The following is a 12,450-nucleotide window of genomic DNA, read 5'->3' on the forward strand; positions in this document are numbered from 1 at the left end:
TCCATGATTGCAATATTTCTTGAAGGAATGATGCCAGCCAAATATATAGGGGTGTGTAGAGTGTAGTGGTGATTTTGGAAAGGGGGCGTTTAGCCCAAACCTTCTAACACTGAATACTGCCTCCTCCGCCTGCTTTTGCCCACCGGCCACACCATCTCCGTGACTCCGTCCTCTTTTTGTTCATGCATAATGACCATCTTGTAGCTTCCCCAAACTACACACCCTTACCCCTCCAGCTTCACTGGCTTGGCCATAAACATAGGCAACATTATATGACCACCTTTTGAAGAGTATACGTTTATCAAAGAATAACTTGTTAGAGTACCTGACAAAGCTCTCTCTTTGAAACTCATGCACATGAATTTTCAACAAAAACTTTAAATTATTGGAGCACTGGGTTTAAACTAAAATCTGAAACATACATGTATCAATTATCAAGTATTATAACCTTAAAAAATGGATGTCTTAAAAACCCTAGGGGATGTGAGACTGTAGGTTTGAGAAAAACCCTCAGTCCTAGAATAAATTTTCTAAAAGATAAAATAAAAAATAGTACTATATAACCAAAATGTCAATTGTTATTTTTTATATTTTATCGTGAATATATCAAATAGATCAAATCAAGGAGACAATAATGCCAAGTGCACTTTAAAATTTATTTTATTATCCAAGTCAGACGTTCAAAATATACATGCTCCAACTTGAGGGAGGGTGTTGAGACATAAAAGAGTAAGAATTTTTATATTACTTTGTAATTGTATTGTATGATGATTTAGTTTATTAATATATAAATGTTATATATCTAAGATTAGAAAAATTGGTGAGAAACAAGGATCTTCAAAAGTTCAAATTCAACCATGCAAGCAAAAAAAAACTAACCTTACGATTAGTACTGAAAGTCTAAAACTTTGAATACTCCCATAACGATGGTTTTTGGTAGACCCAGACTTCAAATATGAACTTACTCTATTTTAGTGATACAATTCGTGGGTCAAACTCAAAAGGCCCAAGTAGAAAAGTGAGTTATTTAAACCGCAAAACAATGTAAAAGAATATTAATGTTTAAAGAATATTCAAATAATAAATGCCTCCGTAGCATAGTGGTAGTGCGTTCGCTTCGTAAGCGAAAGGTCGCGAGTTCGATCCTCGCCGGGGGCTAATAATTGATATTTCCCATTATTTTTTTGGTGTAATAATATTTTCGACCCTAATTTACACACCGGGTATCACGAAACTATTAGGACTCCTACGAGATACAACGAAGACAATCACAACAATGTATACGTAGTATGCTTTTGATCTAAAATACTCAAAATATGAGTAGTTATGAATTATGATGATGATAATTTAACATGCAAAAGGTTTCATGAAGAAACAAAAATTTGATATTCTTCGAGCCAAAAATCACAAAGAAACTAACTGACACAACCGTCACAAAAGAGGTCCTTTTTTTTTTTTCTTCGCTATTCAAGCCAAACGTCACAAAGCAATTTTCCTCAATATTGAGGCACTTTTGCTTCTAATTCTTTGCTATTTTTAATTAAACACACCTTCACCTATATTAATTAAGTTAAGTAAACATATGCATTATGTAGCAATTTTAGCACGTGTTCTTATAATTATTGGACTATAAGAGCAAGGCTTACAAAAGTTACAATAAAACAAGACAATAAATGTGATCCTTTGTTTTTCTATACATATAGTCAAGATAATAACAAATTTAGATCATCGTCTGATGCATAAAGACTGAGCCACCATATATGACTTTGAGAGATACTTGTATATATTATCATGCTATAATATAGTGAATCATTCATAAATAGTCATACATATATCTATTCACAGTCCAAAAAATAGTCTTAGTTTGGAAAATAGCTCAATGCCTCCTTTTTTTCAGTTTCCAGTCTTTGAAAATTGAAATAACGTACTACTTAGTTACCAATTACCATAAGTAGTCCAAACTAAGCACACATGTACGGTATAATTTTGCGTCATTCTATTCGTATAGGATGGTAGGGAAATAAGAAATACTTAATTCAATCTATTTTAAAATAATGGTCACATATTTCTCTTCACACGAAGTGGCTAAAGCCTTACCGAATGGTAGTCGTAAAACCTTAGTCTTGGGTCTTTGTTACACTTCTAGGTTGAGATATATGATCTAAAACTAAGCTTAGTTCAAAACTTAATATTTTTAGCCGTTGTATTTTTTAAAAATTAACCTCTAAATTTTGAAAATATTGCAAAGATCGAACCTCCAAAAGAAATAGAAAAATGTGTGATAGCTCTACAAATATGTTAAAAGTGGTTATAAATTTTGAAGTTAGGTCTAATTTTAAAATAAGTTGAAACTGAGAGAATTTGAGAATTACTTTAAAATCAAAAAAATCTCAAGACTTGGCTTGGCTTTAATTTAAGTTTGAAAAAAGTTTTACGATTCGAGTTTAAGGAATCACAAACTAAGGTTTATTATCTCATTTAATAAGTAACACCTCAACTTCTTCTGTAAAATGTATTGATTTCGCCATAAAATTAAAGATTGAAAAAAAAAAAAAAATGCAAGTTATGATTTAGCCATAATTAAGACCAATCCATTAAATAATTAAAAATTACTCCTGCTCATCACAAAATCTCCCATAAAAGAATCGATCAGTAACAAGAGATGAGACTTTAATTTGTTGAAAAAGACTGTGTTGTCTATTATCTCAAGCATGTTATCAATGGATCGATATATAGTCTAATTAACAATCCTCCGGCCCCTCACACCACCGTCCCCGCCACTCTAAATTTCGGCGGAGGAGAAAACACGGAACTCTAAGCTGTCTATTTTATTCCAGCCAGCAATAGTACTGCACTACGTATGTGAGGCAAGTACTGGACGGTGGCATGCTTTGGATTCATCTATCAGTCTATGTACTAAGTGTTTTTATTTGTTGTCTAGGACGGGTGATGAGAATAGATCCCATGATTTTTAGAATCAGGGAAGAAGCATTAACTAACCGAGCAATCTCACCGAGAGAACATATTGTCGTGTAGTGTATACTGTATACATATATTCAATACTATATACTAAAAGCAAATAAAACATGACACTTGTCAAAATAGGGTTAAATAATTTCCCACCAATTTTTGTATTTATATTTTTGCCAAAATTATCTTAGCAATTTTTTAATTCAGTATAATTTTATTTCCTACTTTACTTATATATTCATTCCTTCCTATTAAGTAAAACATTTTTTTTAAAAAATATATTACTTTTTGTCATACTTTTTATAAAAAAAATTATTAAAAAATTATTGAAATATAAATTTTTGTTACTCCGTGCATTGCACGGGACCATACACTAGTTTTCTTTAAAGTTATAAATGCAAAATTGGCTGCAACACCTTGAAGTAGGACTTAGATGCATTGAGCGAGCACCTTGAACTTTGTATAGTAGCCAAAACACCACAAACCATAGTGTTAAGTGTGACGTGTGCCTTAAACCATAGTGTTATAACTGTACCATAGTTGGTAGTATTTTGGTTATTACACAACGTTTAGGGACCTTAGTGCACCTGAATCATATTTCAAGTTGTTGTAGCCAAATTTGCCAATTAAAAAGTTTAAGTTTATGCTAAATTTATGTTAAAATTTTACATGTTAGGGAGTTGAAATTATTAGAAAATTTATATCTATTTGATTTAATTATGTATAGCTCAAAAGGTTGATGTGGGCATTTGGCTAAGGGCCTGCTCATATTTACTGGCTGAACTGAACTGAACTGATTTGAGCTGAACTAAACTGATGGGAGCTGAACTGAATTGAACTGAGCTGAAATGAATATTTTATGAGAGAGGGAAATTAGGAGGTGAACTGAACTGAACTGAACTGATTGAAGCTGAACTGAACTGAAATTAAGTAAATATGAACAGACCCTAAATCCATTTCAACAAAGAAAAGGTAGTAAAATTTTATGAATTTTGACTTTTAGAAATTCTAAGAGAGTAACTTTTTCCATATACTTACTCGCAGTTCAGGTACTATATACTATATCGTCTATCCATGCTTCTTTGTTTGTCCCTTGTAAAATGCATTTTAAAAGGTTACAATGGAAATTGAACATGATATTTTAAAATTTTAAATGTATTTCTATATCTTGTGCAAAATATAATCATGCTCGATTTTGTTAAAATATTGAATTAATTATTCAAATAATCATCCTATATTTTGTAATACATAATTTTAGATAATTTAATTACAATATTACATATTAAAAAAAAGGGGGGGGGGGGGGGGGTTCTTGACTTGTTGTGGAGTTGTGGGTAGTGGTGTCTGGATCTAAAAAAAAAAATAAAATAAATAAAATAAATAGTGATGTGTAGATTTGAAATCAAGTATATTCCGCACTAGCTTTTGAGTAGCTTCTAGTGGTTTGATTTATTCAAACTGTTACTTAGTAAAAAAAAAAAAAAAGAGTGTTTGACAATGTAGTGGTAGAAGTAGAGTTTAGTAGTTGGAGTAATTTTTGTGAAAAAATAATATTATTAGCTTTTGTGAAAAGCTAAGTAGATGTGGGAAAATTTTCTTCTCTATGTTTAGAATTTTACAGCTAATAAGTAATAACTAGTCAACAACTATTTTACAAAACACTCATATTTAATTTTTTATTTTCAAAACTAACATCTACCTCTAGAGTTACATTTTGCCGAACACACCTTTGTTTTCATAATTTGAAAACCGATCTCTCAATTAATATCTGAATCCTAAAAATAGTTAACTAGTTTTACAAACAATTAAACAACTATCAACACACATAATGACATACTCCATAACAACTAATTTTGTCAAATGACTCAAATGTCACACTTCTTAAACCTGAAAAAACTCCTGCATATTGAGATTTCCAACTATGGCTTCGAATGAATTACAATTATCCTGTTTATGAGAATGGTTTGACATTTATGTAAATAACTTACCAAATTCTTGACTTTAGTTAACTAGCTTACACGTTACACCACTGAAAGACTGAACACGTTTAAAATATAAAGTATGAGGTTATGTAAGATCTTCACCTAGTTATATTATATTATTATTTTAGTATTTATTTTTCAATATTAGGTTTTATGATTATCTCAACAAATTTTGTTGTATATAGTCGGCAATATCGATCGAATCTACGCTTCCTTGTTGTCGTTGTTGATGTGAGATAACTCAACTACTTGGTATCAAAGTATTACGAGTATATGTGTGCTCCAAATGCATTTATTATATATTGTCAATTTTTAAAATTGCTAGGGACCAAATTAATCATAAAGATGGTGATCTTGTCAAATAAAAGGTTTTATCTTTTGACTCGTTCGCTTATAGATGTTACTGTTTATTTTATATGTAGATGTCAAGTAGCTTAATGATTAAAATATTGAGGTGATATATAAGGTTTAGTTAAGATCGAATATGCATGTCTAAGTACATCATCTGTTATTTATGAACTTGTAAGAAAATTGGCCTAGATTGCATTCTCACAAATATATCTGTCTTTATTTTTTCATCGAATATATGTATGATCATCAAACGTACTGTTTTAGTGTTTATTATTGTTGAGAGTTGTGTGTGCTATATATATATAAATACATCCATATGATTTTCACTTATATGAACTTGTAAGAAAATTGACCTAGATAACATGTTCACAAGATATAAGCATGTGAATGAGCGATAGCGCGTGTTCAAGACTTGTCATCGCCTGTTTTGGTAATTGGTAGATAGGATTAACATATGAGCGAGCTTGCAGCTGGTAAAACATTGGCCTCATTAAATTTATAGCTGATTGGCAATAATGTTGCATGTTATGTTGTTCTTACATGTGAATGAATGTTGATAATTTACTGGCAAAATTTTCATGTGTATAGAAAAAAGTTGTCCTACTACGCCAAAAGAACAGTGATAAGGTAACTAATAATTAATATGGAGTACAAGTATATATTAGGTGAATAGGTTACACATATCCTTTTTTTTTTTTTTTTTTTTTCGAATTGTCTTATTATTATTTTATTTTATTTTATTTTTTTAATTTGAGTTCGCCAAGAAGTGGTATCAAAACCGATGATCATTTAGGCGGGAAAAGGTTTTATACAGGAAGTGATGAAAGGAGCCAAGGTTACAAGTTTAATTTGGATGTCTACTACTCCCTTAATCGATTTCTTAATTCTTACTTCTTAGTTTTATTTTACTATATTTTTATGAGAGCTTTTTAAGTCAAATGAAGCAAATAAGGAGATGATATTTATGATAATCAATATGGCGGACTTAATTTTAATTACGGAGTGAGTACAAAGTATATGCTTGAAACATACGTACAGTACTTGGTATGCTTGTAGATACTCTAGCCACATAACTAAGAGAACATGTTCCACTCATTAGGACGTACTCTATAAAGCATGCATATATAGTACAATTAATAAAATTCAAAGTTGAGAACCAATTATCAGTACTAATGATTGTAACTAGCTAGTCATGCTAGATAGTAAACTTCTCAACTTTATCCAAATAAAAGTAAATAGAGTACTTCGTAACTTTTAAATTCTCTCCAAAAGTGTTTAGACATTTTTTTACCTAATTTTTTTTTTGTTTGTATTCCTGTTTCATTATTACCAACGAACACTAATACTACATACTAGTGTCCATAGGAATGTAGGATGTTCCATTTATCCAAACATCTGATGACAATCAAGATCTATACTTTGACAATGCATGCATATATAATATATTAGCGACCAGCAAGAGATTGTTATATACACCCGGGTACATATCCAACTTCTAGCATTAAAGTTTTCACCCTTTGAAAAGACCACATAAATTATATATTGAGTATACATATTGTACCATACTTGCACTTAGCTTGTTATAAACTTATTATAACTTTATTATAACTCATTACCTATTATCAAAATATAAACCTAGTATGAATAGAATGTAAAAGTTGATTAGATCTAAATGATACATTCATATATTCATAAATATATGCATGCACATGTTAACGGCTAATTAGAATCTTATATAATAAAAACATGCATGTAGATTTGATTATAGACCTAAGTTTCACCTCAATTATATTCCAAAAAATTGAATTGAAGATTGAAACAAACAATTTAAACATCAACGTCAAGGCCAAAATATAGCCGACATCACAAGTTTAATGATATAAGACAAGTGGCATGCTGTCATGGTTATGAATTATGATACGGTAGTGATGTGACAAAATCTTAAAATCTACCCCCACGTCCTAGACATCAAAGGTAGCTTTGACAAAAAATAAATTTTAATAATTAAAAATATTATTAAAAAAAATAGACAACTCAAATAGGTAATAACAATACTGCAACAAAACAAATGCTATGACTACAAATCTCACTCCATCTGTTCTTGTTGTAGCTATAGATTTACAAGTCATGATATTTTTATTAATAACAATACAATAATTAGTTCTAGACAGGAGGATAATGGTTTATTATTATAAGATTTTTTTTATGTAAATTTAAAATTAATTGGTATTTAATAGGAGGTATAAAGTAATGTTGATTTTAATCAATAACATAATATTAAAACAGATATCAGAAATGACATGTTATTTTCTTTAATTTATAAAAATCGTGTGTGTCACGGGATTTAAGCTAGTTGTAATGTAAAAGGCGGTCAAGTGCTTATATCTAAAATCATTAAATTAGGTCATTTAGACAGAATGAAACAAAAAGAATAATGTATATGTATGTTATTACTCTCATTCTCAATACTAGGTCAAAGGACTTCATGCTTAACAGTACGTTAACACCACCTGTGAAGATTCAAACTCTACTGTAGCTCTAAGTAGTCAGCACCATATATTATGGTTCATCAGTATTTTAATAAATCCCTTTAATAGAAAAAGGATATGATCTGACATATAAAACGACAAAATATAGGTTATATATGACCTATATAAATAGGTAACATCTTTTACTTAGGAAGTATTAAGATCAATATACATATAGGTAAAAGAGGGAGTTGTGTTAGTGTAGATACATATATATATAGACAGAAAATACTATCATCTTCAACAAGAAATTAAACAAAAGAAAACTGTACATAAGAAATACTAGTATGTATTAATTAATTCAATGTATGCAATATTTTTTCCCTGAAAAAGCTATGCTTTTTCTTAGGATTAGCTTTTCCATAATAAAAAACTTAACAAGACATTAAATCTGGTTGTATTTGGTTAAGGACTATGGAATATGCTGATGTCAAAAAAAAAAAAAAAAAAAAAAAAAGAATCGAGGTGGTTGTTCCTAGAAGGTTAGTCCATAATTATGCAGCAAAAGAAGCCAGGAGAAGATATCTAAGAGACTAATTAAGAAAGTTGTAAATAAAAGTGGAAAATATTAAAACAAAAATCTTTTAAAATGGGAGAGTTACTCAAACTTTACACAAGTTATAGGCTTATAGTGTAGTTAATCACCTCAGAATTTTGAAATTACATTTTTTTGGCAGTATTTTTGAAATTACTTAATGTATGGTATATATTGGTATAGTTTTTTTCCCCCTAATACGAGTATTAGAACAACTAAATCAGTAATATCATGAATTATAATTTACAAATCAATTTAGTCACAAATAGAGTATAATGTTTATGGATTTTTATCAAAGTATGTATGCTTTGTATATATAAAAAATTATGCACGTAAGCTCAACATGAAGTCAGCTTTTATATTAATGTCACAAGTCCATGAACTTGGCTGGAATTTGTTTATGAAGAAAGCAATGAACACAAATACAATTTGAAAGTTCTTTCCTCAAAAAGAATAATCAAATTTGAATACCATAAACTACTTTATGTAAATAGTGTACAAATTTCAGCTACTACATACCTACCAAGAAGAAAAGGATATCATTTAACTATTTCTAAGAAGTTTCATGTATATATAATTATATATATATCTTTAATTTGATAATTTAATTGTTTGAATGACTAATATATGTTTGATAGAATAAACTTCATGAGATAGATGTGTTTTAATCATACATTTTCCCTCGATTCATACTTAGCTTATACTCTTTTCCATACAAATAACTCTTAATTTTTTTGGAATATTATTTTTAGATTTGTGTACAAGTTCAAGCTCATTTACCTAATCACTATATCGGGTTTAATTGTGAGAAACCACAAGACAACTTATTTGTCTACAGTTTCAATCTTGCTTGAATTTGATTGAAAGTAAATGAAACAGAGACAAAAATTTAAAACTTGACTCGGATTAATCTTGACTTGAATTTGATTGAAAGTAAACGATGAAACAGAGAGATAAACACTACTTAAAACTTGACTCGACTTTTTTTATTTTGACAACCCTATGGACCATAGATCATCATTTGGCATATTAGAAACCTAGCGTGTTTACATAATTTTAGGTTTGACTTGCACACTTGTTATATCCCAATTAGGTAAATATAATAATCTCCTAATATATCGCACGGGGTCCATCTTTTTACCTCTAAAAACAAACGTACATCAAATAAGTCAAAACAATATCACAATACATACTTCATTACTCATGTTATAAGAAAACATTGGTTAAGAATTAATATAAGAAAAACATTGCATTAATAAAATATGACTTGTATTGTCTATAACATTGCAAGAGAGAAGCTCATCTCCACCTATATATATATATAGTTTGTATCACAATTTCAAGAAACATATCTAGTACAAAAGCTTAAATGTAAGTTACATGATCAAAAATAAAAACTTACTTGTTGTATTTCGAGTTTTGCATTGGTAGCACAAGAGTTGCTATTAGCTTCCTCAAGCATCAAACTTATCTTTGCATATATTGTAGTCACCCTAGCAAATCTCATGAGATAAACCATGATTAACCAAGAACAAATTGCCTCGATTCATTTCATTTCTCTTCACCAATTGATGACTGTAAATTAGAAGCAAGAAGAGATCGAAAAACAGAAAACTATTTGTTCTCATTCTCATTCTCTTTTCATAAGATCGAATTTATTAGTTCCCTGAGGACTCTTTCCAAGGGTTATGATGTCCACTACTACTCTTATTCCCTCGGCGATTTTGATCATCTTGTTGTTGCAAATGAGGGTCATGATTCATACTCAAAGGGAAGGCCGGCTTCATATCCAATCCACTCGAGTTATTGTGGAAAGAAGAAGAGAAAGGACTAGTGTTTGACAAAGGGAAACGGTTAAATTGTCTCAAGTCATTCTCTACTTGATGATGACTATTATTCATGAAAGAGGCTTGTTGATGAGGAGGGAAAAACGATGTGGTTGTCATGGAAGGGCATAGAAAAAATTGAGACATTGAGGAAAGAGATAGCGAGGATGGAGGTTGTGGAGTCGAGCTTGATTGAGAAGAGCCTTGATGATGATCATTATGAGAAGAAGGAACACCAAGACTCCCTAATTGAGACAAAGATAAATTTGAAGGCTCCAAATGGTAATAGTTGAACATAGGATTATTGCTCAAAAAGGAAGGAGGATGAGGAGGTAAAATATTATCATTATTATTAGTACTATTATTATTTGAACTTGCAATTGGGAATAAATTTTGAGCTAAAACTTGAGAAGTACCTTGATCATTATGATGATGATCTACCCCTTTTTGCTTAGATCTCATCATTGAATTTGAATCCCAATACTTCAATTTCGCGACAAGAGATTCATCCTCCTCATCCACATCCACATCTTCAGTAGTCCTATTAATATTGATGCCACATTCTTTCCTAGAAGGTAACAAACTAGCATCAAAAAACGGCGCAGAAGAAGAAAGTGGGACACCATATGCTCCTTGAGAAGGGTTAAAACTTCCTGGTATAACCGGCAATGGAGGGAGCTTATCAATGTCATGCTTAGTAGTATCGAGTAGCCAATCAATGACCTTGCTCGGTTGGCTTAACCCGAGCCTATCTTGGAGATCATAGAGTTGGATTGCAGTAGGTACCGAGAGCCTAATCCTTCTATCTCTTAACCCTTTGATGGTGCAAACTTTGCTGTGCCGGTCTTTGCCTCCAAAGGTACGGGAAACTCGAACTATCCTTGGATTCTTGAACCCTGATGACCATTGCCTTGAACTACTTGAAGAAGCTGCTGTGCTTAGTTTGCTTGAGTCTCCTAGCTCTTGCTTCGTTGTGTACGAAGGACCGTCTTTTTCTCTTAAACTCATCATCTCCTTGTATGATTCCTCATCATAATGCTGCTAACAAAAAAAAGAGGCAAAACAAAAATTATAAAATCATTATATAGTAATTTAGCTCAAGGTTTTTGAGTTGGCAATTAGATTGAATTAGCATTTAAATGAATTACAAAGAAATAAACTAAGCTATTGAATTTCACTTATCAATAAATTAAAGTATGTTTGCTTTGAAAATTTAGTAATTAGGGTTTGTAAATTTATAATTCAATCATTTGAAGTAGATAAGAGCATTTCTCTACATTTATAAAACAAACATAAGGAAATCAAACATAGATGTAGCTTTTAATAAAATTAAAAAAAAAAAAAAAAAATCATGTTCATATATGCTTCAAAAGTTTCCTTTTTGTACAATAAGATTAAGGTTTAAAAAGATGAACTTACATAAAATGTTGAGGCTATAATTGTAGTGTCTGAAGACTAAAATCTCGATTCTAGATCTTCAAACATGGAAAATTGTTGAAGAGCTTCAAACTTACAAGGTTGAATTGTTGTTGATGAGATAACAGTAAGAATAAGCTAGCTAAGTGAAGGTGATGTAAATATATATTAGTGAGTAAAGAAAGATTCAATTGAGAGGGTTCTAAAGCTGCAAAATATTCCTATCATTGTACAAAGAACGAGAGAGGAAGGAGAGTCATGATGAGGTGGTAATTATTCAAGAAAATCATGCTCTAGTGAAAAGCTGAGGAGAGAAGAATGAAGATGCCTAAAATTCTTTTACCACGTCCAAAAAGGAAAAGGAATGGCATACATACCCACCATGTGGCAAGTGGTGTCTACATTGACACGCGAGCTAATCTTCGCGTATATATATGTGTATAGGTATGTATATCTTATCTGTAGTTACGCGTTTCTATCTATCTGCTGTATGGTATAATGTATTTATTTACCACTAATAAATTAAATGCACGTATGTAAAAATACGAATTACATACGTATATATACCCTAGCCGCTATGTATGGACAAAATTAAACGAGTATATTATATATTAATGTGTGTACATTGTATGATGTCTTGTCTAAACATGGTTCACATTATGATTGCTGATTGATTATAAGAGACGAAGGAAGAGTTACTTAGCTTTCATTTAGGGGGACCGTTCTACAAATGCATGTTGTAGTACCGAAAATGACCATGGACTAATGCTTTCTTGACTAAAATAATTAATGTACACAACTAATTTTTATTTAATTTTTTTCATTCCAATTAATTAAACTTC

General features: G+C 30.7%; 1 protein-coding gene and 1 non-coding gene across 2 annotated transcripts; one reads left to right on the forward strand and one right to left on the reverse strand.

Moving 5' to 3' along the window:
* The first annotated feature begins 1,086 nt into the window (after nucleotides 1-1,086).
* Nucleotides 1,087-1,158, forward strand: TRNAT-CGU (transfer RNA threonine (anticodon CGU)). The gene has a single exon. It is a non-coding gene; the product is annotated as a tRNA-Thr (tRNA).
* Nucleotides 1,159-9,589: 8,431 nt separating this feature from the next.
* LOC145588205 (uncharacterized) lies at nucleotides 9,590-11,977 on the reverse strand. Its single transcript, XM_081644854.1, has 2 exons — nucleotides 11,612-11,977; nucleotides 9,590-11,230 (listed from the first exon to the last, which is right to left on the reverse strand). The coding sequence occupies exon 2, from the start codon at nucleotides 11,201-11,203 to the stop codon at nucleotides 10,025-10,027; it is 1,179 nt and encodes a 392-aa protein (XP_081500980.1). The 5' UTR covers nucleotides 11,204-11,230; nucleotides 11,612-11,977; the 3' UTR covers nucleotides 9,590-10,024.
* Nucleotides 11,978-12,450: the final 473 nt, after the last annotated feature.

The sequence above is a fragment of the Chenopodium album genome, chromosome 2 (assembly GCF_948465745.1).
Source record: "Chenopodium album chromosome 2, dcCheAlbu1.1, whole genome shotgun sequence".
Classification (NCBI taxonomy): domain Eukaryota; kingdom Viridiplantae; phylum Streptophyta; class Magnoliopsida; order Caryophyllales; family Amaranthaceae; genus Chenopodium; species Chenopodium album.

Excerpts from the sequence above, each read along its gene's own strand:
- LOC145588205 (XM_081644854.1), bottom strand. The coding sequence starts at position 11,203 with ATGATGAGTTTAAGAGAAAAAGACGGTCCTTCGTACACAACGAAGCAA.